The sequence below is a fragment of the Triturus cristatus genome, chromosome 11, assembly GCF_964204655.1.
Source record: "Triturus cristatus chromosome 11, aTriCri1.1, whole genome shotgun sequence".
NCBI lineage: Eukaryota > Metazoa > Chordata > Amphibia > Caudata > Salamandridae > Triturus > Triturus cristatus.
In genome coordinates this window covers 382,507,093-382,534,876 of record NC_140594.1, presented here as the reverse complement: position 1 = coordinate 382,534,876, position 27,784 = coordinate 382,507,093, and the positions used below count along the sequence as shown (strand labels likewise).

General features: G+C 48.1%; 1 protein-coding gene across 1 annotated transcript in view; it reads right to left on the bottom strand.

The window, feature by feature from the left end:
- Positions 1-27,784, bottom strand: part of LOC146784224 (myoferlin-like) — a 3,625,175-nt gene that overhangs the window by 548,111 nt on the left and 3,049,280 nt on the right. Inside the window, exon 24 of the mRNA XM_085634512.1 lies at positions 16,480-16,568. Within this exon, the coding sequence (XP_085490638.1) occupies positions 16,480-16,568 (89 nt within the window). The remainder of the gene's footprint in view (positions 1-16,479; positions 16,569-27,784) is intronic.

The window sequence follows — 27,784 nt, the reverse complement described above, 5'->3', positions numbered from 1 at the left end:
CCACGGGCTGCGGGTGCATAGGTGTGAACTTGCGTCGGGTTTCGTCATCGACTCCTATGGATGCCTGAAGAAAAGATGCTGACAGACCGTCAGTGAAGAGTGTCCGGTGGATTCCAAGGATGGAATCAAGAATGAGGATACCTGCAAGCAGAGGGGACAGAGTCTAGGTCACCAGCCAGGAGCCGGGAAGGAACCAGGAAGGAACCAGGCGATGTCGTGAAGATGCAGGTGAAGAGGTGAAGCTTGTCGCAGCAGCCACGGGTACCAGGAGGCGGCGAGGACGACCAGAACCAGGAGATGAGCTGTCCCATGAGGGATCTTGCTGTCGGCAGCATCGATGTTGAGTTTGGACCCAACAAGCCTTGGCAAGCGCAACCCACGCAGAATGAAGGATTCGCTTCTGTGGCAGACCAGGAAGGCCTGAGGTGCTTCTCTTTCACAGGGAAGCAAGGGCCAGTCTGGAGGAGCCAAACCAGCGTTGAAAAGTCAAGGGTTCGTCGTCGCAGAGGTTACTAGCCAACGGGCAAGCAACCGGACAGATGCGTCGAGCAGGAAAATGCAGAAGGGCCCCACACAGAACTCGTGGAGTGTGGAGGGCTGATCTTCGATGCAGATGGTGCTCGGGGTTGGGGCTTCTAAATCCCCAGAGCACAACTTCGAGGATGCCTCAGAAGCTGCGCTGGAAGCTAGTAGCCAATTTTCCCAGGTAGCCGGTCCCACGTCTCTCGTCGCCTCCACGGATCTCAGCTTTGCTGTGGATGTGGATCAGGGTCGGAGAAGTCTGGAAGTCAAGGCGCTGGTCGGGCTCTGCAGTCGATTCCTCGTAGAACTTCGGGCAAAGCAAACGGCAGGTCGCTTGATGGTGCCTGTTTACACAGGGTGGCCACTCCTTGGCCACAAGGGAGATTCTTCAGTCTTCTTCCGTAGTCGAATGTCGAAGGTCCAGAGTTTCTGTTCAAGTTTCAGTTGTCAGGATAATCCAAAGTCCTAGGGACTCAGCTCCCACTCTTATACTAATCTGGGGGGCTGGGTTACCTGCTAGGTCCCTCCTATGGGTGTGACCAGGGAGGGGGGTGGTTACACCCCCTTCCCTTTGTCCAGCTTTGCGCCAGGACTGGGGCTGGAGTGCCCCAGCACCGGTTTGAACCGGACTATGCATGGGACACCTTGTGTGCCCCAGGCAGTGTCTTGTTTCATTCATCCCTTCCTGCCCCAATACACTAAGTCCTGTCTAGGGTGGTGCTAGCACCTCCCAAGGCAGGAAACCTATTGTCCAAGCCTCCCTCGCTGGAAGGACTCCCAGCAGCAGGAGGTCAGACTTGTGTCTGTGGAAGCAGCATCCATTTTGTGATGCTGGGGCTCTGGTTAACTTTAACCGGGTAGTAGGTCTTCAACATGTCTTCTCCCTCTAGAAGGGAGGAATACTATCCTCATCGCCAGAAATGGTGTGGGGGTAGTATTCCAAAGTGTTAGACACCTTACACAACATGTTTCGATAAAGCCAAACCATAGTTACCATAACCGCGAGGATTATAAGGCACTTTAAGAGTATATGGTAGGCGATATCATAGAACAGCTATAAGGACATGGTTCCGAAAGCTGCAGACAGGCTCAGCTCATGCTAGAGCACCATCTCACATGTTATCAAGCACTCTGCCTTCAGGATTGTTAAGGCCTGCCATAGGAGTGACTGATAGGTTACCCATGTGTCTATATATAAGGTAGGCATAGGAATACTACACCTAAGCAAGGGGTGATTACACGACCTTGCCCCAGCTGAGTGATCAGCCAGTTGTGTCATAATAGAAGGCCAGCCAGGGGGGGCATAATACATGCTGCAGCCCCTGGTAGGCCTAGGGTACACCTATGCCCTGGGTACCTAAGTTACACTGTACAGGGCCCTAGAAGGTGATCCTTACCAATTGGGTTATGTACCTAAAGTACATAGTATGAATTTAGAGAGAGAGCAGCTGGGCTGTGGGTCTGATTAGCAGGCCCACAGCCACATCTAAGTCGAAAACCAGTGAAGCAAAAGCAAAATGTGGGGGTGAACATAGAAAGCAGACCCTACTCTCCTACACAACCCCCCCCCCCCCAAACTTAGGGACATTAAACTAACCTTGACCAGTTGAGTCTTCATGTTCTAAGTGGAAATATCTGGAGAGTCCATCTGCATTGGCATGGTCAGTCCCAGGTCTATGTTCCACTGTGAAGTCCATCCCCTGTAGGGAAATGGACCACCTAAGAAGTTTGGGATTTTCACCCTTCATCTGATTTAGCCACAAGAGGGGCTTATGGTCTGTCTGAATCTTGAAGTGAGTGCCAAACAGGTATTGCCTCAGCTTCTTCAGGGCCCAAACCACAACAAAGGCCTCCCTCTCAATAGCTGACCAACGTTTCTCTCTAGGGGTCAGCCTTCTACTAATAAAAGCAATGGGCTGGTCTTGACCATCTATATTCAGTTGTGAAAGAACAGCTCCCACACCCAACTCAGAAGCATCTGTCTGGACAATGAACTCTTTGGAGTAGTCTGGACTTTTCAGAATAGGTGCAGTGCACATGGCCTGCTTCAGGTCATCAAATGCCTTCTGACAGCTTACTGTCCACTGAACTTTCTTTGGCATCTTCTTAGAGGTCAAGTCATTAAGTGGTGTCACAATGGACCCATAGTTCTTAACAAACTTTCTGTAGTACCCAGTCAGGCCCAAGAAAGCTCTGACCTGAGTCTGGGTAATTGGAGGAGTCCAGTTCTTATGGTCTGGATCTTGCTCTCCAGTGGTTGAACCTGACCCCCACCTACTAGGTGGCCCAGGTACACAATCTTGCTCTGCCCTATCTGGCACTTAGTGGCCTTGATAGTGAGGCCTGCCTTTTGCAGGGCCTCTAAAACATTCCTCAGGTGGACCAGGTGATCCTCCCAGGTGGAACTAAAGACAGCAATATCATCAAGATAAGCTGCACAGTAGTCATCCAGGCCTGTAAGGACTTGATTCACCAACCTTTGGAAAGTGTCAGGTGCATTCTTCAAGCCAAAGGGCATTACCACAAATTGATAATGTTCTCCTGGGGTTGAGAAAGCAGTTTTGGCCTTTGCACTCTCAGCTAGTCTGATTTGCCAGTAGCCTGCTGTCAGGTCAAATGTGCTAAAAAACTTGGCAGCTGCCAATCTGTCAATGAGCTCATCTGCCCTAGGTATTGGGTGGGCATCTGCCCTAGTGACAGCATTGAGACCTCTGTAATCCACGCAAAACCTCATCTCTCTCTTACCATCTTGGGTGTGAGGTTTTGGCACACGAACTACAGGACTAGCCCAAGGGCTCTCTGAAGGTTCAATGACTCCCAGCTCCAACATCTTTTGTACCTCAATCTTTATGCAGTCCCTGACATGGTCAGGTTGCCTGTAGATTTTACTCTTCACAGGCAGACTGTCAAGAGTGTCCACCTCATGGGTGCACCAGTTTGTCTGACTTGGGGTCAGAGAGAACATGCCTGTAGGCCTGTAGAACTTGTCTGCAGTCCTGTTGCTGATGGTCAGTGAGGCTGTCAGAAAAGACCACACCATCAACTGAACCATCATCAGGGTTCTGAGTCAGCAGGTCTGGGAGAGGGTCACTCTCTTCCTCCTGTCCCTCATCTGTAGCCATGAGTAAGCCCATGTCTGCCCTGTCAACATATGCCTTTAACCTGTTGACATGAAGCACCCTGTGGGGGCATCTGGGAGTCCCAAGGTCCACCAAGTAGGTGACTTCTCCCTTCTGTTCAACAATAGAGTGGGGTCCAGACCCTTTGTCCTGGAGTGCTGCTGGGGCCACTGGCTCCAACACCCACACTTTCTGCCCTGGCTGGTACACAGTCAGCACAGCCTTTTGGTCATGCAAAGCTTTTTGGAGTTCTTGGCTTGCCTCAAGATTTTTAGAAGCCTTCTTCATATACTCTGCCATCCTGGAGCGGAGGCCAAGTACATAATCCACTATGTCCAGTTTGGGTTGTCTGAGAGGTCTCTTCCATCCTTCCCTTACTAGACACAGGGGTCCCCTTACAGGATGCCCAAACAAAAGCTCAAAAGGGCTGTTGCCAACCCCCTTTTGTGGGACCTCTCTGTAAGCAAACAGAAGGCAGGGTAAAAGGATGTCCCATCTTCGCCTAAGCTTGTCTGGTAAACCTTTCATCATCCCTTTTAGGGTCTTGTTGAATCTTTCCACAAGCCCATTGTATTGTGGGTGATGGGGTGTAGTGAATTTGTAGTTAACACCACACTCCTTCCATATTGCAGTCACATATCCTGACATGAAGTTGGCACCTCTGTCAGAGACAACCTCCTTTGGAAAACCCACTCTGGAGAATACTCCAAGTAGGGCCCTTGCCACAACAGGAGCTGTTGTGGTCCTTAGGGGTATAGCTTCTGGTTACCTGGTGGCATGGTCCACTATCACCAGTATGAATCTGTGCCCAGATGCTGTTTGGGGGTCCATTGGTCCAACAATGTCTATCCCCACTCTCTCAAAGGGAACCCCCACCACAGGTAGTGGTATGAGGGGGGCCTTTGTGGTGCCACCTGATTTGCCACTGGCTTGGCAGGTGACACAGGAGCGACAAAACTCCTTGGTATCTTCTGACATGTGAGGCCAGTGAAAGTGAGGGACAAGTCTGTCCCAGGTCTTATTCTGGCCTAAGTGTCCTACAAGGGGAATATCATGGGCCAAGGTTAGAAGGAAGCCTCTGAAACTCAAGGGTATGACCAACCTCCTGGACGCACCAGGCTTGGGGTCTCTAGCCTCTGAGTACAGCAGCCCTTCATCCCAATACACTCTATGGGTACCTTGAGCATTCCCTGCAACCTCAGCAGCAGCCTGCTGTCTGAGGGGTTCAAGAGAAGGACAGTCTAATTGGGCCTGCCTCAGATCTGCCCTTGAAGGTCCCCCTGTCCCAAGAAACTCAACCTGGTCAGGTTCCAGTTCTTCTAGGACAGTTCCTTCAGGGCTCTCAGAATCATCCTCCTGTGAGGGCTGATTCTCTACCTGAGGCAGGGGGGAAGGCACAGCCTTAACCCTACTGCTCTTTCTCTTGGGTTGTGTCTGGTCCATTGTCCCAGGATCCAGCACTTATTCAGTGTTGCACTTTTTGGCATGTGACCTAGTCACAGCAAGGACATGTGCATCTATTCCCAGCATTTCTGCATGGGTCCTATACTCCACTTCAGCCCACACTGAAGTTTCAAGGTCATTTCCCAACAGACACTCTACAGGAAGGTCTGAACTCACCACAACTTTCTTGAGGCCAGTTACCCCTCCCCAGGAGAAGTTAACAATTGCCACACTATGGGAGGTAGGGGCATTGCTAGCGTTGGTCACTAGGTAATTCTCACCTAGCATGATCTGTCCAGGGTCCACAAAGGCAGGTGTCACCATTGTGACCCTAGCACCAGTGTCCCTGTAGGCCTGAGCAATTCTATTGTTGATCAAAGGAGTCTGTCTGTACTTGCCCAGGTTACTGGGAACCACAGTAGAGGACAAAGTTATTTCCCCATCACAGATCAGAACAGCCTGAGTGGGTATTCTGACTAGGCCAGAATCCACTTCAGTTCTCAGGGTTAACCCTATTACACCCTTTTTCTGGGAACCACCACTTACAGCTGGACTAGGGGATACAGTTGCCTTAGGGGCAATGGTGGCTGGGGGCTTGTCCTTTTTGGTGCACTCACTAAACCAATGGGAATTGGACTTACAATAGTTACACCAAGGTTTCTTTTGGCCATCTTTCTTTTTATCCTTTTTGGGACCACCCTCCCCCTGAGCCTTTTGGGGGCCTGGTGAAGGCTTCTGGTCTTTTGATTTCTGCTCATTACCCTTCTGGTCTGCCTTTTTCTGATCACCACCCTGGTTCTAGTTTTTCTGCTTAACTCTAGTCCTGACCCACCTATCTGCCTTCTTTCCCAATTCCTGGGGAGAAGTTAGGTCAGAGTCAATCAAGTGTTGATGCAGCAGCTGGTTTTGACAGTTGTTAAGGATTTGTTCTCTCATGATCAAATTATACAATCCTGTATAGTCCTTAACCTTACTACCCAATAACCACCCTTCCAAAGCCTTGGTGGCACAATCTACAAAGTCAGTCCAGTCCCGAGTCTGTGCCTTCTGGGTATCCCTGAACAACAACCTGTATTGTTCAGTGGTTAGGCCAAACCCATCAATCAGAGCACTCTTCGGGACAGTGTAATTGTCAGCAACCTCATCGCTAACTGTGAGGAGTTTGTCTCTACCTTTCTCAGAGAAGGAGAGCCACAAGATAGCTGCCCACTGACTTTGGGGTACCTGCTGTACTTTGCAAGCCCTCTCCAAAGAAGTTATCCATTTGTGGATGTCATCCCCACACTTGTAGGGAGGGACAATCTTGCTCAGGTTTCTATTGTCATAGGACCTGTCTATATCTTTAGGGATAGTGCTGCCACCAGTGGGTCCTAACCCACTTAACTTTTGCTCTCTGGCCAGAGCAAGGCTCTGTTTGGCAAGGGCAAGTTCTTCCCTTTCAATCCTCAGATTGACTTCCCTCATTCTGGCCTGATGCTCTTTTCTCTGTGGAGAAGTCATCCCCCTGTGAGAAGAGGCATTGGAGCTATTAGAAACATGGGAGTGGATAGATTCCCTTGAAGGGGATCTTCCTCTCCTGCTTCTCTGGTTAAGTCCACTTGAGGGTCTGTATGGGGGGACCCCATTCAGACTCCCATGTAGGCTTAAGTTAGCCTGGCTAAGTCTCCTAACTTGGACCTGGCTGTCTACCTCATCTTCTGAAGTTCCTGCTGACTCATCTTGATCAGTATTGTGAGGGGAGTCTTCTGTGGAGGGTAGACCCTCATTGGTACCTAAGGCACCATCCTGGGAGGCTCTCTGAGCAGCATACTCTTCTAAGATCTCCACTAGATAAATGAGGGTAGGGTTGGAACCCTGTTTTAACTTTCTGGAGGTACACAATTGTCTCATCTCCGGAAAAGTTAGGGTATCATATCTAGAGGGTATCTTTCTAGGATATCCCCCTCCTGAGAGAGAATCAACTTGATCTCCTCTCAGAGACATGATCTAGTGAGGGTGTGGTGTGTGCACCTACCTACACTAGTTGTATCTACTAAAATCTCTCTAGTAGTTGTAGTCAGGGTGTGCTAGGCCCTTCAACCTACAACAACTAAGTTCAGTAGAACTTAAGTATTTATAAGCTATGTTATATGTACCTTACAAATATCCTTGTGATCTTTCAATTTGATATCTCAAGATTGCAATGGTATAACAACAGCAAGCTCAGATCCCAACCGCTGCTCACCAATGTGAGAAGTTGGCCTGATATAAGATATCACTAGTTCTAGTGTACACCTTGTATCAGTCCAAACAACCCTTATGGTGATTGGTTGTAAAGTCAACCTTATAGACCAGCTATCCAAGTGATAGCATGGACAAGAGCAGTCTTAGGCTAAACTCTGTATGGCATGTGAAGCCAGCTGTTATACCATTTGCAATCCCTTGAATACCAAATGAAAGGACACCACAACAGATATATTATTAAAAATAGAATGTATTTATTCTAGTCAAAATACCCTCAGCACTCTTTATGAGATTCGAGGTAAGTACAACACAGTCTTATTTAAGCATACATATGTCACACAGGTAAGTAATACACGCAAACCATATACTAAGTAAGTGGTATAAGAACCACTGTCACGAATACAGGTTAGGCCTAGGCCTAGGGAATCGCTGGGACTACACTATCCTATCAGTTGCTAGGCAGTGGGAGGCCCACGGGATTCAGGTGCAGAGCGGAAACACTCACGCGTAATGGGTTAAAGTCAATAGAAATAGTAATGTTTAGAAATCAAGAGTTTTAGGACACTTCGGAAGGAACTAGGAGTTAGAGACTTGGAAACTAGACACTAGGATAGTCAATACCCTTGTGAGCACTGGAGTACTCAAGTTACCTAGCCCACGGGATGCGGGTGCATAGGTGTGAACTTGCGTCGGGTATCGTCGTCGACTCCTATGGATGCCTGAAGAAAAGCTGCTGACGGGCCGTCAGTGAAGAGTGTCCGGTGGATTCCAAGGATGGAATCGAGAATGAGGATACCTGCAAGCAGAGGGGACAGAGTCTAGGTCACCAGCCAGGAGCCGGGAAGGAACCAGGAAGGAACCAGGCGATGTCGTGAAGATGCAGGTGAAGAGATGAAGCTTGTCGCAGCTGCCACGGGTACCAGGAGGCGTCGAGGACGACCAGAACCAGGAGGCGAGCTGTCCCACGAGGGCTCTTGCTGTCAGCGGCGTCGATGTCGAGTTTGGACCCAACAAGCCTTGGCAAGCGCAACCCACGCAGAATGAAGGATTCAATTCTGTGGCAGACCAGGAAGGCCTGAGGTGCTTCTCTTTCACAGGGAAGCAAGGGCCAGTCTGAAGGAGCCAAACCAGCAGTGAAAAGTCAAGGGTTCGTCGTCGCAGAGGTTGCTAGCCAACGGGCAAGCAACCGGACAGAGTGTCGAGCAGGAAAATGCAGAAGGGCCCCACGCAGAACTCGTAGAGTGTGGAGGGCTGATCTTCGGTGCAGATGGTGCCCGGGGTTGGGGCTTCTCAATCCCCAGAGCACAACTTCGAGGATGCCTCAGAAACTGTGCTGGAAGCTAGTAGCCAATTTTCCCAGGTAGCCGGTCGCACGTCTCTCGTCGCCTCCACGGATCTCAGCTTTTCTGTGGGTGTGGATCAGGGTCGGAGAAGTCTGGAAGTCAAGGCGCTGGTCAGGCTCTGCAGTTGATTCCTCGTAGAACTTCAAGCAAAGCAAACGGCAGGTCGCTTGATGGTGCCTGTTTACACAGGGTGGCCACTCCTTGGCCACAAGGATGATTCTTCAGTCTTCTTCCGTAGTCGAATGTCGAAGGTCCAGAGTTTCTGTTCAAGTTTCAGTTGTCAGGATAATCCAAAGTCCTAGGGACTCAGCTCCCACTCTTATACTAATCTGGGGGGCTGGGTTACCTGCTAGGTCCCTCCTATGGGTGGGACCAGGGAGGGGGGTGGTTACACCCCCTTCCCTTTGTCCAGTTTCGCGCCAGGACTGGGGCTGGAGTGCCCCAGCACCAGTTTGAACCGGACTATGCATGGGACACCTTGTGTGCCCCAGGCAGTGTCTCGTTTCATTCATCCCTCCCTGCCCCAATACACTAAGTCCTGTCTAGGGTGGTGCTAGCACCTCCCAAGGCAGGAAACCTATTGTCCAAGCCTCCCTCGCTGGAAGGACTCCCAGCAGCAGGAGGTCAGACTTGTGTCTGTGGCAGCAGCATCCATTTTGTGATGCTGGGGCTCTGGTTAACTTTAACCGGGTAGTAGGTCTTCAACATGTCTTCTCCCTCTAGAAGGGAGGAATACTATCCTCATCGCCAGAAATGGTGTGGGGGTAGTATTCCAAAGTGTTAGACACCTTACACAACATGTTTCGATAAAGCCAAACCATAGTTACCATAACCGCGAGGATTATAAGGCACTTTAAGAGTATATGGTAGGCGATATCATAGAACAGCTATAAGGACATGGTTCCGAAAGCTGCAGACAGGCTCAGCTCATGCTAGAGAACCATCTCACATGTTACCAAGCACTCTGCCTTCAGGATTGTTACGGCCTGCCATAGGAGTGACTGATAGGTTACCCATGTGTCTATATACAAGGTAGGCATAGGAATACTACACCTAAGCAAGAGGTGATTACATGACCTTGCCCCAGCTGAGTGATCAGCCAGTTGTGTCATAATGGAAGGCCAGCCAGGGGTGGCATAATACATGCTTCAGGCCCTGGTAGGCCTAGGGTACACCTATGCCCTGGGTACCTAAGGTACACTGTACAGGGCCCTAGAAGGTGATCCTTACCAATTGGGTTATGTACCTAAAGTACATAGTATGAATTTAGAGAGAGAACAGCTGGGCTGTGGGTCTGATTAGCAGGCCCACAGCCACATCTAAGTCGAAAACCAGTGAAGCAAAAGCAAAAAGTGGGGGTGAACATAGAAAGCAGACCCTACTCTCCTACAGCGGTCAACCCCTAATCTAAAACCCCAACATCCCAACAATCCCCCCAACCCCGCTCCCCCCACCCCATGCCTCACAAACATGGAAGTACCTGTCGCGGTGAGAAACTTCCCCAGGCCCAAACCGTGAACCTCAGTAGTCCTCAACCAATGGATCCCCAACATGCCCTCCACCACCAATTCCCAAAGACCCCGCCCGCACCTAGCTACGGCGGTGGTCGCCCCCCACTTCTGTCCCCCGGACCAAGGCAGCCCCCTGCATCTAGGAGAGTAAAGCAGCCGGGGGCATGTCCATGACGCGAAGACCAAGAAGGCTCGCACCCAAGGAACCTCCGGGCCCTCAATGTCCAATCGGCGGATGACCTGCCTCCGGGCCAGCCCCCCGCCGGGCTCCCCCTGACTTATGCCGGCGGCAGGATCTGGAACGCCGCTGCTTCTTAGCGATAATCCCTGCCACCTCATTTTGGGAAGAGTCCGATTCTCGACCAGGGGTGTATGAGGACGCAGCTTTACAGTCTCATCTGTTCATTTAAAGACTTCCTCTGGCGATTCGATGAACAGTGTTCGGGACTCATATACGACCCTCAAGCGCGCTGGATAGAGAAGAGCATAGGATAAGTGGAGCTCTCGCAACCTGGCCTTGGCCGCTAGGAAGGACTGATGCTGCTGTTGGACCATACGTGTATAGTCCGGGAATTTAAGTATGCAGGAATTTTCGAACTGAAGCGGCTCCCTCTCTCTGGCCTGGCGGAGGATGACATCCCTATCGTGGTAGTTCAGGAGTTTAGCGATAATCGGCCGGGGACGGGCCCCCACCGGCGGCCTCTGGACCAGAGCCCGGTGCACCCGCTCCACTACAAAGCAGCGGGACAGCGCTTCAGCCGGGAGCCAGCCCTCCAGCCACTGGGAGAGGAAGCGCTCCATGTTGTTCCCCTCGCAGCCCTCCGGAAACCCCACAAAGCGCAGGTTATTCCTGCGGGCCCGCCCTTCTGCATCCTCGACCCTGCCTGCCAGGCCCCGCTGGGTTGATTCTAGGGTCGCTACCTGCTTCCTCAGCGTCGCAACCTCATCCTCCACGCTCGACACCCTGGTTTCAGTCTCTGTAATGCAGGTCTTGACGCAGCAGCATTACGTCCGAGCCAACTGCCCCAATCTTGGCATCCAGCATATCCCGGGACTGCGTTATGGCTGCTAGGAGGGCGGCATTATCCGGCACCGCCCCTGAGGGGCCCCCAGCCACCGGCCCCGCCAGGCCCGGACCTGTGAATTTATCGATAGGCCCCTGCTTCGCCGCCCCTCCACCAGGTTTGTCCCTGGTGATCGTTGCATATTAATGCTCCAAAGCCACCTCCGCGCAAAGTCCCCCAGGCCCGACTGCAGATCCTCTCTCCCCCCTACGAGGCCACCTCCAGGATAATGCCCCTGTCACCTGTCCTCCGCCCCAATCCTCCAGGGGAAACCACGTGGCCGGGGCCCAGCCGGTCCTCCGGTACCTAGCCCGCGTCGGACCAGGCCCAGTCTCTGCTAGATAAAGGGGGCGGAGGGGCCCCCCGACGCTGCTTCTCCAACTATGGCTCGGGGCAGACACGACGTCCACTACATCCCAGCCGGCCAGGTCAGCCGTGCCCCATCGCCACCAGGAACCAACAGGCCGCAGCCCCTCTCCAGCCGGGCCAGGCGGCCGCTCAGCAGTCCTCGCAGCTCCCAACCAGGCACCTCACCCCCCGCGACCCGAACCGGCCGCGAACCCCAGGGAACACCGGCTCATCCAGGGGGGGCAGGGGGAAGACCAGTCACAGCACACCGGGGACCAGGGCGCCACCTCACCTCAGGGCCAGAACGCGCAGCTCGCCTCACTATCTCGCCGGCCCCTCCAGGCCGGGACACCCCAGGCTGCCTCCACAGGATCTCCGCGGTCGGGGCCAAGTCATCACTCCACCGCCAGCCTCACAACCTCACAGCCTGGCCGCCACCTCCGCAGGGCGCCGCTCCGCTGCAACCGGGGCAGGTCCGGCCCGGCCTCCTCACTCACGCGAGGCCGCGGCTCCTGGCACCGCACTAGGCCGCAATCGTCTCTCGACCACCCCGCGGCTCACTTGGGACCCAAGCCGCCGGGAGCGCTTCAATCGCCACCGCTGCTCGTCCGCTGTCTCTGCCTGCTGGCAGGGCGCCTCAGCTCCGGGGGCAAGGATAAATCGGCGGATAATCGTTACGGGCGGGCGGGAGCCGGCTTAAGATGCGTCCGCCATCTTGGCTCACCAAGACACGCCCCCCAACATTCGTTATTTTAGTGCTCTTGCACCAATTTGGAATGCCCCAGGATCACCAGGATGGACCAGAGACGTTTTGTCAACTCCCTTAATTGAGGCTGGAATTCTGCAATGGGAACAATTGATACTGAAAGGATCTCTGTTATCTTGGGAGGAGATTAACTTACTTACAGATAATAAACTGTCCAAATTTAAGTACTGGCAAATAAAAAGTTGATATCAAACCGTTGGGACGGATGTGGGCATGTCCAATGAACTGGAAACTACACTATCGGGAAAAATTGCAAAGAAGAAAGAAGTGGCAACTCTATACTGGTTACTGCTCGACCTGGAAGAGGGTGAATTTAAACTACCAACGGAGCTGTGGGGGAGAGATCTTGCTGGGCAGCAACCTTGAAGATTTATGGCAAGTATCTCTTGACATTCTATACACTACAGTGAAACCTGAAAATTTAAGAAGAAATCATATTTGTTGTATTCACAGGGTGTACTGGTCTGCTTTAAAGCTCTCTAAATTTTCGAATGGTCCACCACCAAAGTGTTTCCAAATCAATGCGGATGATGTCCATATGTTTTTAACTTGTCCAAAGCTAAGCCATTTTTGGGCGGAGGTAAATAGAGGTATAGAAGGTATTTTTGGTGCAAGCACTCAGGTAAGCATAACTTTAACCTTAGTTGTTTTTGGATTGTTCTCACATTATAAGTCTTTAACATGGTGGGAAAATCAGCTATGTTTATATCTGATGTTACTTGCACGAAGAGAAATCTGTAAAAAATGAGTCAAGAATACTTCTCCAACCCTATTGGATTGGGTGATCTCTATTAAGTATACAATGAAGTTAGATTGGAAAAAGATAAAAATAAAAAAAACAGATTTTTGGGAACCGTGTGAGAAATGGCTAAGCAGTCTAGATCAATAAAATGAAATTGGTCCAATGATTAAGCCTTTACACTAACTTACTTTATCTGTCTGGTTTCTGTGAGGCGCCCGAGTGATACAGAACAACGTTATAGAGAGGCTCTGTGTAAAGCATATCCATCCAGATACAGAGCTCTCCAGTTGGTGCTAACTGAGAGGGGGACCACAGGAGCAAATCGAACAAGATCTGAATTGATCTGATGGCGAATGAGGACAAAAAAAAAAAAAAGAGGTGGAGACCGGACAGGTTTGGGTAGAGAACCATCTCCTGCCGAGACAGAAGATCCTCCCGAAGAGGCAGTCTGATCGGAGGATCAATGGCCATGCTCAAGAGCTCGGGGTACCAGACTCTTCGCGACCAGTCCGGAGCCACAAGAATTACTTGGGCCAGGTTGCGCTTGAGCTTCTTCAGCACTCTGGGTAGAAGTGGTACAGACTGAAAGGCATGTAGGAGGAAACAATTCCACTCGCAATGAAAGGCGTCGCCAAGCGCGTACCGCCGTGGAAACTCCAACGCCCAGTTCAGGGCAGTGAGGAAAGGTCCAGAGATCCTGATTCTGGATATTAATACCAACAATGCTGGAGAAACTTTGCTCGAGGCTCTGGACCTTTTCAGCCTCATATTGACAGGTATAGACAGGGGTGTGAGCGTACGTTCCTCCCTCCCAGGGAATCTATTTTAACCAAATGGATAATTCCTTTTTATAATACACAATAGTCCACATTGGTTTGAATAGAGATAGTCATTTTATTTGAATTCACTGCTTTGTAGATCCATTGTATATAGTTTCACTCTTTTTTGGGCTCTTTTTTAGAGTGTAATTTTTTTTTTTAAAGGAGAACAGCCTACACGTGTTTCGCCCTATGTGGCAAGTTTAGCCAGGGCTTTCTCAAGGCTAATCATGGTGTTAAATATTCATAAATTCAAAAGACAACAATGGTAAATTCCAGTTTGCTTCAGAATAACGTGTAATAACATCCAAAGTAGAAGATATCCCAAATCAGTCTGTGCACTCTGAGCGAGGTCCAAGGATAATCCCGATAGTGTGGCGTTCCCTCTCCTGTAAAGACTTCGGGTTCAGGGCCCTGCAGTTTGAGCACGACTTTGGGTCATGGTTGCGCTCCAGGCACCAGAGACACATGAGGTGCGGATCAGTGACCAACATCAACTTGTGACAGGAGTCACAGTGCTTGAAACCTGGCCGACGGGTGGACATCCCTCTGCACCAGAAGTCGAAGACTCAAAAAGCTATCGAAAAAAGTTGAAAAAGGGTTAGTCAAAAAGTGATTAGGGGGCACGATCTATCCGGATCTGCGCTGGCTGGTGCGGAAAAAGAAAGAACTGACGTCAGCACACAGGGGCATCTAAGTAGGCACCGCAACATCATCCCGGCGACCACGATGCCGACGACGGACGCAGAGTCGACCGACATCACCCATCGACGTGCAAGGGTACTGCTACGAAAACATTTCTCCGGATCCAGTCTGACGCCTGAGGGTAATTCTAAGATAAGGAACCTATAACTACGGTCTCTTTCAGATACATATATAATCGAGGGGCACTGCTGGTGCCCGACATGGGTTTCACGGCAAGCATCAACTTTATGCAACTAACAAGAGCAGAGAAGATGCATTGAAGGGAGGGACCGGGAAATGCTCCAGTTAGATACACACCTACCTGTTTTGTTTTGACTTTGTCCCGTTTCATTATTTCCCACCTCCCCTGTTAGCAGATCACCTCACAGCGAGCACTTAGTGAGAAGAGAGATGGGATGCACCTGGAGACTAAGTAACTGCAAATAGTAACAGAGGCCAGCATGAAATGTGTACATAACTTCAGTATGCACAAGCAGTCGCCGCTGCCAGCGGTCACCCCTTTACTAACGTATGTTATCTACTACATAATCAGCAAAAAATAGCTAAAATAAAATGTAATTTGCACTGTGTATGTCTGCATTGTTAAATGAAAATCAATAAAAACAAATTCAAACAAAAAATAATACTCCTTTGTGCTTACAATGTAGCAGCTTAAGACTCTCTTTGGCCCTACTATCTACAACACTATGAATGGCAAAACATGCAGGTACCTAGGCCTGTTGTCAACAAAGTCCTAAGTGCATGGTCTACAGATCACGCAATGCATCTAAGAGCAGCTCAACAATAATAAACAGAAAAGGTACAGGAAATGTGTTGCCAAGGCGGTATCATAAATACCCTCCTCCCAACCACCAGTAGCAATGCTTGGGAGACTTATCTAGCAGGCAGTCCACGACGCCAGTACTGCTCTGGACGTGGACTGGTCCGGTTGGGGACCAAGAAGCAGGGAGGCTCTGGCCTTAGACACTATTTTAGCCCATTTCCTCTAATGCTACATTTAGAGTTAGAGATGCATCCTAATTCTCAAAACTCTCATTAAGAAATGTCTGTGCTGTCTGCAGAGGTTCATGGATGAAATTCCTGTTCCCTTATGCCCTTATGCCCAGCAAAGTTGTGCCAAGAATCGAAAGAGAGACAGCAAGGAGAAAGTAAAATGGTTTGGAGGCTGTGAAAGGAACTCTAAATAAAATGAAGGAAGCTTTAAAGACGAGAAAAAGCAAAAGATACAGTTTGCCAAACTTAAAGAATTGTGGCTGTACCTAAAAGCTGTCAGACCTCAGAAAATGTTTTGGTAGTCACAGGTGTTAAGAAGGGTAGTAGAAGTCTCTCATTAAGTGGCACGCGGATAGAGAATGTTGCCCACATATTGAAATGGAATTAAACCAAGAGCTTATCCAAGTACTGTCTCACTGGACAAGCGATAAAGAATTTATAGAAGTGGCTTCTGAAGTAGCACTTAAGGCTACTAATTCTTTGGCGAAGACTGGAAATAAACAAAGGATGTGAACCGGCCGTAGCTTATCCCAGCTTGAAGATGGGGGGAATAGCCAAGCCTAGATCCAACTGCAAGATCCAACTGCAACTCTCCAGCAAGATATAACTGCAAACAAGATGTTGTTATGTACAAATATCCTGTTTATGATGAACAGCAATCTAACAGCGAAGCCCTCCCCCCAAAAAAATATGGTGTAGGAGTTGGGGCATGTTCATTGTTTGGGAGGGTTCTATGTAACTGTCTACAGTAGAATTACACAATGGTTCTTAATTCCTGGCAATAACTGTAGTGGTGGTTGTCATGATTAGATGGGTGAAATCACCAGTGGCACGCAATGCTACAAAAAACTAAATTGAGTGGTCAGTTTCCATACTGCTTACTTTTCAGGAGTCCTTGGTGAAATGTTGAAAGGTGGACCCGGAGGGCCTAGAAATTTCGGAAAAATATCCACCCACATCTGAAGTTTACCCTGAAAAGGAGAGATGAACAACAGTTACATTAGTAAAATAAAAGAATGTCTATTATGCATGTTATGAAGCCATGTTACTACACAAAACATCGCCAACAAGCCACAAAGTCCTGGTAGCAGGGCCGGCCCTAATTCGAATTGACCGGGACAGCGCCCTAGGTGGAAAGAAAATATGTTGTTTGATGTGGGGACTGGGGGTCGTTGTGGTGTGTCGGCAAGAGTTTTGAGGAAGATGGGCAGAGGGCTAGAGGCTGAGGGGGATACTAACAATTAAGGAGGGCCAGAGGCTGAGGAGGTACTAGCAATTAAGGAGGGCCAGAGGCTGAGGAGGTACTAACAATTAAGCTGAGGGTGCATTAAGGGCTGTTTACAAAGTCTTTAACGGGGCCGATTGAGACCAAGTGGGATGGACGAGCTGTTGTTTGAATGACATTAAGTCAGGCATCTCTCTGCTGCGCCCCTCGGAATATTGGCGCCCCTGGCCTGGGCCCAGCTCGCCCATGCTTAGGGCTTGCCCTGCCTGGTTGGCACTGAATCCCGCACTTCAGACTAAAGAATGCCCATAGAAATGTCAGCTATGCACTGCACTACTACTTTCATGGTGCAGACCTATGTATCATTACTGGTTACCTGCCTTGACCCACATTACCATTGTAGCTGCTCTATCCATTATTGCTGTCGAGAAGCTCTCCTTCCCCATTACTGATTACCTGCTTTACAAATCATTTACATCATTTATAACACACATACTAGGGCAAGCCATAAACTCAGCCACCTTCAGATGCCTTTTCAGTGCATACATTAAGATAGGCAGAGTGGTCAAAATGGGTTATTTAGGGCCTTTCTGAAAGAAGGCAGGTTACGGATGGTTTTAGGGGAGGCTATTTCTAGAGTTCTAAAGTAGCTAACAAAAGCTTCTAGTCATAACAACCCCTAAACCTGGAGGTGGGATGTAGGGAAGGTACTGATTCTTCACCGTTCCAAATGAGTGTAGGGCTTGGATTCGAGACTTAAAGTTCTTTGGAGCTCAATGACCGCAAGGGCAACTGGGAATTACTTTTGGCGAGTAAGGTTTGTTATTCCAGTAGGTACAGGATAAAGATACTCCTGCAATCTCACTGAATTTTCAAGGATTTTTTTTGGCTTTGATATGCAGGGGTGTGGCGAGGGCATACATCTACTGCTTACTCTTGAAAGTCATTGTGGGGTAGAAACGCAAATGCAGTAAGCACATGAATACTAAATTCTGTCACTGTCCATCCAGTCTTCTTGTTTTTTAAAAACACAGTAGGACTTTTAGTCTTTAAAATTCATAAACTCAGGGACTGATTTAGATCTCAGGAGACGGGTTAGTTACAACATTGACGGACAGCCCACCTTCAGAAATATAAATCCTATAGTACCTAATGGGATCATATTTTGGTGGGCGGGATCTCAGTCACCGTTGTGACAGAGTAATCCATCTGCCGAGATCTAAATTAGGCCCTCAGACTCAGGGAAATAGATTAAAGTTAATACATTCAAACCATGACAAGAACCTTACCGTTTGTTATGAGGTGTAGGAGGCTGGCTTAGAATATAGTGCACACTATTCAAGTGGTGCACCTTGCACTAATCCAGGCAATCCTTATGGTGATTTTAGTGGTCCTTGATAACCATAGAAAGCTCTCAAAGTGGTAGCTGTTTGAGAGCAGCCTTAAGGCTTATCTTGAAGGAGTGTTAAGCAGCTTGTTTAACCAGTTTAATCTGTAGTGTAAATTAGATTAAAAGAAACCACACAGTGTTTAGCAAAAATAAGTCTATTTATTACAACACAATATCACTATCACATTGGTATATCTACTGTCTGGAGATATCAACACAATACACAAGAATAATCCAGACGCAATCAGATAAGTAGCACAAAATACAGTGTTCTCCAGGGGGAGACCAAACCATATACTAAAAAAGTGGAATGCGAACTACAAAGGAGGACGGGACTTAGACCAGAAAACCCATAGGAGCTGGGAAAACAAGGAACCACCCAATGTAAGTACCCAGGAACCCACGGAGGCTGTGTGCAGAGTGGGAACACATCTGCATGCCCAATGGAAGTCAATGGAGAAGTCACAGTTGCATTTTTGCAGAAAAATTACCCTTCCCAGAGGACCCCGAAGAATTCCCTTGGAGGACAGAAGGTTGGAGAGCAACCCCACCTGTGGATGTCCCAAGAACCAGGTTACTTACACCAGGGAAGCCAGGTGCATTGGGGTGAGGAGATGTTGGAAACCTCCTTAGACGACAATGGAATACATTGAAAAAAATGCCTCTGAAGAAGACGGTGAAGAAGTCCGGTGGAATCCAAGGGTGGACTCTGGAAGTGAAGAACCTGCAAGCACAGAAGACGGAGTCTATGCCACTCAGGAGTGACCAGGAGGCACAAAGCGACAATGCACATGATGTTGTTGCTGCTGTGAGGACAATGCGGCGCTGAGTAAGACCAGGAGTGTGCACAAGCTCTCCCACGTCAGATGTTGGTGACTAGGTTGTCTGTGTCCGGCAGGAGCATCAACAAGCCTTAGTAGCCGCAACTGGCTTGGAGAACAAAGAAGGAGCAACGTTAAGATTAGCAAGGTCCAAGGGACTCACCAACAGCAGGAGGAGAGTCAGGGCAGATGCTGAGCAAGCAGGGTTGCCCACTGAAGCAATTGAAGACCCTCAGGAGGACCCACAGACCATAGACACAGATGTTGTAAGAGGACCTCGAACAGCTCACCAAAGATTAAAGCCCATGGTGCAGAGGATACCGTGAGGACGCTGATCTTGGAGGGAAGAGATGCTTAAGGCTGGAGCTTCTTGCAGCCCAAAGATATCTGGAGTGCAGAGCCACCAAGCCTACGCAACGACAACTCAACGTGGTGCACAGGAGTTAGGTACCGCAGATAAAACACGGGAATGATTCTGTTAAGGAGTACAGAGGTGGGAATCAAACTATATTCAAAAACAAAAAACCTCTGACACCATATACTTTTAGTCCAGTCTGATATACTTTTACTCCAGTCTGATTTTTTTATTTATCCCTGGGTTATATTTAAATATATGGAGTGATTTTTATTTTATTTTCCCAAAACACATTGCCCTTATGCAGAACCAGCTAAACATTAACCTTCTTGCTGTGTTTTTTATGTGACATATAAACAACAAAACATTTGTACATTTAGACCATATTTACAATAGACAACCATCTGCGCAATTTACAAACATAAAACATGTTGATACTAACATGCGCCAAAAACTATACATTTCACCAAACAAATATTAGTCCTACTCCTTTCAAAATAAACAGTACAGGGAATTATATTATTTCTGTCTAGATACAATGTAGCGCACCTCGCTGAGTAACATAGGGGTTTAATAATATATGATGATTTTGAGCTCAATGTGGTTGTTTCTTTTTAAAGTTATGGGTTTTGAGCAAACAGCGGAATTAATTGTGCACAAGAAACGGGGGACTAATCATTGGAGAGTGTTTTTTAATTTCATTTATGAGAAAAATTGTTTTTTAGATTTTGTGAAACTGTTCATGATACGATATATTTTTTCTTTACTCTAGAGTTACCCCTGACGAAGGCCGAAAGGCCGAAATGCATTGGGTTAAATATTATAATGAAATGTGCGAATCCGACATGCTGTATTAAAGGCTGTGGCATTATACACGCATTTGAACATCGGAAGAACCATGTTTCACCTATTTATCTAAACGGACAATAAACTTTACAAGGAAATTGATTAAAACGGACTAAAATGGATGACATTTTTTGGCTTACGATGTTTTTCATCTAACAAGTGGTGGTTTGCATCCTGGGACTGATATGCAAATATCAGCAATCTGAAGAGTTGCAGAACCACCACCTGTGTTGCTCAGCCTCAGGAAGTCCGTAGAATGACAGAAGCAGCAAATCGGTCAGCTTCGTTGAGGTGCCTGCAGATGCAGAGGAGTGACTTCTCACTCCAAGGGAGATTTCTTCTGGTGTCTTTGATGCCTACAGGTCTGTTGAAGAACCTGGAAGAAGCACAGACACAGAAAACAAAGAAGACTTGAATAGCGAGACCAGAAGCAGCAGGAGTCTTCCTTGGTGCAGTCTCGGCTCCAATCAAAGTCCAACGAAGTCCAAGTGTTCAGAGGGTCGAAGAGCAATATAGTTTCAGGATTGAGTCTTGTCCCAATAACAAACCTAAAGACCCACCCTCAAGTAAGCCTTTAAGGACCCTAAGGAAAGGGTTGGGACCATTCAGGAGTCCCTCCCAGAAAAGGGGCTGGACAGTGGGGAGGATACAATGTCTTTTCTCCAGTTTCGCCCCTGTGACAGGATATCTATTGTTCTGCCTTTCCCTGCTCGAGCTTGGCTCAGCAGCAGGAGGGCAGAAACGTGTCCCGAGTCGGCAGCAGCCCATGCTTGCTGTCAGGTTCGGAAAGACTGGTTCCGGGAGTACTGAGGGCCTCGCAGAGGAGCTTTACGGTGCAGGAATCATACCTTCAACACTGTTTACGGTGTGGGGGTATGATTTCAACATGTTTGACACCAAACATGTTAGGGTTCGTTACAGCCAGTTTAGAGATGGAGAGATGGTCCTCGCGTAATGACTCATGGCCACTCTATATATCGTAATGGCTGATGCACTTACAACCAGGGAGAATGGACTTCGAAGGTTGTAGGAGTGTCGCGCTCATGCACGGGCACCCTTACACTTAGAACCGAGCACCCTGCCTTCAGGGCTGGAGGGCCTGCCTTAGGAGAGTCTTATAGGTTTTAAATGCAGTGACCTCAGATATAAGGAAACCTCTATCTGTCGTAAGTGGTAATACCAATAGCTTGCAAAGGCTGCAATGGCAGGCCTGTAGTTACACTTTAAGTGATCTCCCTTGGGTGGAACAATACATGCTTCATCCTATGGGAGACCCCTGGTGTACCTATGCCCTGGGTACCATGGTACCATATACTAAGGACTTATAAGTGTACCCCAGTGGCCAATCTGGGGGGTACCTAAGTACTCACCATATCCAATTTAGGGGAGAAAGCACAGAGACTGGGGTCCTGATTAGCAGGATCTCAGTCAGACTAGTCAGAAACAGAATAACACCACGCAGAAAGTGAGGGGTAACCATAAAAGCAGATCCTACTATCCTACACAACCACCCCAAACGAAATGAGATGAGACTAACCATGCCCAGATTAGTCATCATGTTCTCAGTGGACATAGCTGGAGAGTCCATCTGTTTTGGCATGGTTACTCACAGGTCTATGTTCCACTGAAAAGTCCATCCCCTGTAGGGAAATGGACCACCTCAAATGTTTGGGGTTTTCACTCTTAATCTGTTTAAGCCATAAGCGGGGCTTGTGGTCTGACTTAACAATGAAGTGATTGCCAAACAGGTATGGCCTCAGCATCTTCAAGGCCCAGACCAGAGCAAAGGCCTCCCTCTCAATGGCTGACCAACGTTTCTCGTGTCATCCTCCTGCTGAAAAAAGCTACTGGTTGATCCTGGCCCTCTGCATTTAGTTGTGATAACACAGCCCCTACCCCTGTCTCAGATGCATCTGTCTGGACAATGAAAGTTTTAGAGTAGTTAGGACTCTGCAGGTTGGGAGCAGTGCATATGGCATGTTTGAGGTCATCAAATGCCTTCTGACAGCAAACTGTCCACTGAACCTTCTATGACATTTTCTGGGATGTGAGATCATTAAGTGGAGCTACAATGGACCCGTATCCCTTGACAAATCTTCTGTAGTACCCAGTCAGGCAAAAGAAAGCCCTGTCCTGAGTCTGGGTAGTGGGAACAACCCAGTCCATAATCGTCTGGATGTTGCTCTGTAGTGGTTGAACCTTGCCTCCACCTACCAGGTGGCCCAAGTACACAACCTTGCTCTGCCCCATCTGGCACTTTGTGGCTTTGATAGTGAGTCCTGCCTTCTGCAGGGCCTCCAGAGCATCCCTGAGGTGGACCAGGTGATACTCCTTGGTGGAGCTAAAGACAAAAATATAATCTAGATATGCTGCACTATAGGCTTCCAGACCTCTGAAATGTGGCAGGTGCATTTTTCAGACCAACGAGCATTACCACAAATTGATAGTGCCCACTGGGGTTGGAAATGCTGTGTTTTGCTAGGCATCCTCCGCTAGTCTGATTTGCCAGTAGCCTGCTGTCAGGTCACATGTGCTCAGATATTTGGCTGAGGCTAAAGTATCTATAAGCTCATCTGCCCAAGGAATAGGATGGGCATCACTCCTAGTCATTGCATTGAGGCCTCTGTCGTCCACACAAAACCTCATCTCTCTTTTTCCACCCTTGGTGTGAGGTCTTGGGACAAGGACTACTGGACTAGCCCTGGGGCTTTCTGTAAGCTCAATGAACCCCAATTTCAGCATCTTTTGAACCTCTGTCTTGATTTAATCTCTGACATGGTCAGGCTGTCTGTATATTTAGTTTTTTACAGGCAGGCTGTCACCTGTGTCCATTTTATGGGTACACCAGGTGGTCGGACTAGGTGTCAGGGAGAACATATGCTTGTACTGATTGAGGACCCTTCTGCAATTAGCTTGCTGTTGGTCAGTGAAGCTGCCTTGTAGTGTAGTTCCTATATCCCTGATAGGCTCTACGCATTGGAATAATATACACTATAGTTTTGACATAGGACTGAGATCAGTATGTCTCTATCGAGTACATTAAACTTAATTACTTGTGTGTGCCAGCTAACTCAGAGGTCACTAGAAACTTCTCGAATAAACAAGAAGGAATTAGATTCTGACAACCGCATAAACTTGACAACTTTGTTTCCCTTAGAATCGGAACAATCCCAGAATCGTGGAAACAATAGATAACAGTTTCACGAAGTCAATCGTGCATGCTTCGGTTCTACAGAGTTACACAGAAATAGATAGATGGGCGTTTCAATAAAAGGGGTTTATTGAACAGTCTTATTTCTCGTGCAAGAGATATGAACTGCTACAATCGTAAGACAGAATGCGATGTATAACACGTACAGCGTTAGCAGTAAGATAAAATAATACTGCAATAGCATGGTTTATAGCTATGACAGATATTCATAAAAATACATACATAAATAACACAGGCTAAAATGTTAATACTCATCTGAGGCTTCTAGCTAGTTCTACCCCAGTGTACCTAACCTAAGTGTAGTACGAGGTGAGAAGTAGGTGCTGTTTGTCTATAGTCTAGTTTAGCTATAGTTGCCATGATTTGCCAAAAGTCCCTCCAGGTTCTAGTCCGCCCCATACCTTAGAATGAGTGAGGTTGGAATCTCTTTCCGAGTCTCGATCTCTAACACCCCGCAAGGAGAGTCAAAAACACTGGAGCTGGATTCTCTGCGAGGAGGATGACAGCGTCTGGTCAGTGCGTCAGGCGGAGACTTGACTTCCTTCTGAACTTGCCGTGGCAAGCCGCATCATACAAGTAGGCAGCCGAACCGTGGTTTGCCATGGTAAGTGAAGGTATATTTATACCTTGAAGGTGTTTAGGAATGCCAGTATTAACGTAAAAGTCGGGCAGAAGAACGTCATGAATGACCCCTAAGGAATAGATGTTCATGCATAATAACTGAGCTATTGGAGAAATCAATATCCAAGCAAGGGAAAGTCCTAAAGGCTTAAGAGTCTGGTTTTCCAAGAACTCGTTGTGACGTAGATGAACGGATGTAGGTGGCCATGCCTTTATTTGGTTAGCATGGATAATGCCCAAATAAGGGTAGGATTTCTATGCCAACATATGGGCAATGTGAATTGTGCCTATATAAGGACCTAAATCAGGAACACTATATATGGTATCTAAATCTACACACAACAGCCTGCCACGGCTACTCCATCTACTGACCAATCAACAGGGTTATGACTCTCTTCCTCCTGTCCCTCATCAGTTGCCATGAGAAAGTTCATGTCATTCCTGTCCACAAAAGGTTTCAGGCGGTTCACATGAAGTACCCTGTGGGGACTTTTTGGGTTGCCTAGGTCCACCAAGTAGGTGACCTTCCCTTTCTGTTCAAGGGTAGTGTGGGGGGCACTCCATTTGTCCTGGAGAGCTCCTGGGGCTACAGGCTCCAACACCCACACCTTCTGTCCTGGCTGGTAAACAGTTAGGACAGCCTTTTGGTCATGCCTAGCTTTTTGAAGTTCATGGCTGGCCTTCAGTGTCTTGCTGGCCTTCTTAATGTACTCATCCATGCGTGAACGCAGGCCAAGGACATAGTCCACAATGTCCTGTTTAGGAGGTTTGAGAGGTTGCTCCCAGTCCTCCTTAACTAGACACAATGGGCCCCTAACTAGATGTCCAAACAGAAGCTCAAATGGGATGTAGCCCACCCCTTTCTGAGGTACCTCTCTGTAGTCAAAGAGAAGGCAGGGTAGTAAGACATCCCATTTTCGCCTAAGCGTTTCTGGGAGTCCAATAATCATACCCTTTAGGGTCTTGTTGAGTCTTTCAACAAGCCCAATGTACTGTGGATGGTAGGGCATGATAAACTTATAGTTTACTCCACACTCTTTCCACATTGCACTGATGTAACTAAACAAGACATTGGTACTTCTGTCTGTTAAGACCTCCTTAGGGAAGCCCACCCAGAAAAGATTCCCAGGAGGGCCATGAGCACTACAGGAGCAGTAGTGGTTCTAAGGGAATTGCCTCTGGATACCTAGTGGGATGTTCCATCACCACTAGGATTTAACTGTGTCCAGATACAGTTGGAGGATTCAAAGGACCAACGTTATCAATCACTACCCGCTCAAAGGTAAAGCCAACCACTGGAAGTGGAATTAGTGGGGGTTTTGTAGTGCCACCTGACTTACCATTGGCTTGGCAAGTGACACAGGAGCAACAAAACAAGTCTGTCCCAAATCTCATTTTGCTCAAGATGTCCTGCAAGAGGAATATCATGTGCTAGGGAGAGGAGAAAGCCTCTGAACTTCTGGGGTTTTACCAACCTCCTGGTGGCACCACCCTTGGGGTCTCTACCTTCAGAATATAGAAGCCCATCTTCTCAATAGATCCCATTTGACCCACTGATATTCCCTGGGTCCTTAACAGTGGCCTGCTGCTTGAGGGGTTAAAAAGAGGGGCAGGTCTGCTGCTCCAAACTCAAGTCTGCCCTGAAATGCCCCCCCCCCCCCCAAAAAAAACTCTGTCTGGTCAGGCCCAAGTTCCTCTGGGGCAGTTCCATCACAGGGATTGAGATCATCTCCCTCAGGAGCCTGATCCTCACTAGGAGTTTGGGAAGAGGATAATTCTTTACTCCTCCTACTCCTTCTCTTCAGAGGCACCTGGATCATTTTTCCAGGATCCAGTGCTCCTTCAGTGCTGAGTTGGTTTGGCCTGAGCCCTGGTGACAGCAAAGACACTGGCAGAAATGCCCATAATTTCTGCATGAGACCTGAACTCTACCTCAGACCAGGCTGAAGTTTCTAGGTCTGGAGATACCACAACACTCTTAGGTCCAGTTACCCCTCCCCAGCTGAGATTCACAACTGCCTCGGAATGGTCAGTCCTGACATTGCTAGTGTTGGTGACTAAATACATTTATCCAAGTATGATCTTTTCAGGGGACACAAGTTTCTCTGTCACCATAGTGACACTAACCCCTGTGTCCCTGTAAGCCATTGCTTCTTTTCCATTGATCAAAGACTGCTGTCTGTACTTGCCCAAGTTAGTGGGACTTACCAGTAGGTAGCAGGATCAATGCCACCATCACAGATTAGAACAACCTGAGCTGGAGTTCTGACTAAGCCAGAATCCATCTTAGAACCCAAGGTTAACCCTACCAATCCCTTGGTTGCTGTACTACCACATGAACTAGTGCTAGGGGGAGCAGGTGCCTTAGGGGCAGTGGTAGTAGTTTCCTTTCTCTTTGGCCAATCCGCATCCCTTGTCCAATGGATCTTTACGTTACATAAATAACCCCAGGGTTTCTTTTTGACTTTCTTGGAGTTTTGGGACTCACCCCAGATGCAGATTTTTGGGGCCCTTGAGAAGACTCGTTTTAATTAATTATTTGCCCTTCTCCCCACCCTTCTCCTGGGTTTTAGAAGAATCTTGCTTCTTCTGGTCACCTCCACCAACATGGTGTTTCTCTTTGACCCTGGTGCGGACCCATTTGTCTGCCTTCTTTCCCAATTCTTGGGGAGAGGTCAGATCAGAGTCCACCAGGTACTGGTGCAAAAGTTGCTTCTGACACTTATTAAGCATGTGCTCCTTTATTATCAAATTGTACAATCCTTTATAGTCCTGTACCTTGCTTCTATGAAGCCAGCCTTCCAGAGCCTCAATAGCACTGTCCACAAAGTCTACCCAGTCCTGGGTGTGTGCCGTCTGGGTGTCTCTGAACTTAATCCTGTACTGTTCAGTGTTTAAGCCAAACCATCTATCAGTGCACTCTTCAGGACTGAATCATTGTCAGCATCCCCTTCTCTAACAGTGAGGAGCTTATCTCTACCTTTGTTAGCAAAGGAGAGTCACAGGATAGCTGCCTACTGCTTTTGAGGGACCCTTTAAACTTTGTAGGCCCTCTCCAAAGCAGTGATCCATTTATGGATGTATCCCCTCCTAGTAAGTAGGGACTATCCTGCTCAGATTCCTATGGTCAAAGGATGTTTCCCTGATTCTAGGGGCACTGTTGCTGCCACCATGGGACTCTAGTCTCAATTTCTTCCTAGCTCTCTGTACTTCCTGCTACTCTTTGTAAAGGGCCAACTGATCTCTCCTGAGCCTAAGTGTTACTTTCTCAAGTTTGATCATTTGGTATTCCGTTTCCAAGGAGTTGTCCCTCTTACTAGATATGGAGGTCCCTATGGAAATGCCTGTGAGAAGTTGGTCTGATATATGATGTCACTAATTCTAGTGTACACCTTGTATCAGTCCAAACAACCCTTATGGTGATTGGTTGTAAAGTCAACCTTATAGACCAGCTATCCTAGTGGTAGCATGGACAAGAGCAGTCTTAGGCTAAACTCTGAATGGCATGTGAAGCCAGCTGTTATACCATATGTAATCCCTTGAATACCAAATGAAAGGACACCACAACAGATATATATATAAAATAAAGTGTATTTATTCTAGTCAAACCCTCAGCACTCTTTATGAGATTCGAGGTAAGTACAACACAGTCTTATTTAAGCATACATTAATTCACACTGGTAAGTAATACAGTTAGGCCCTAGGGGCCACGCAAACC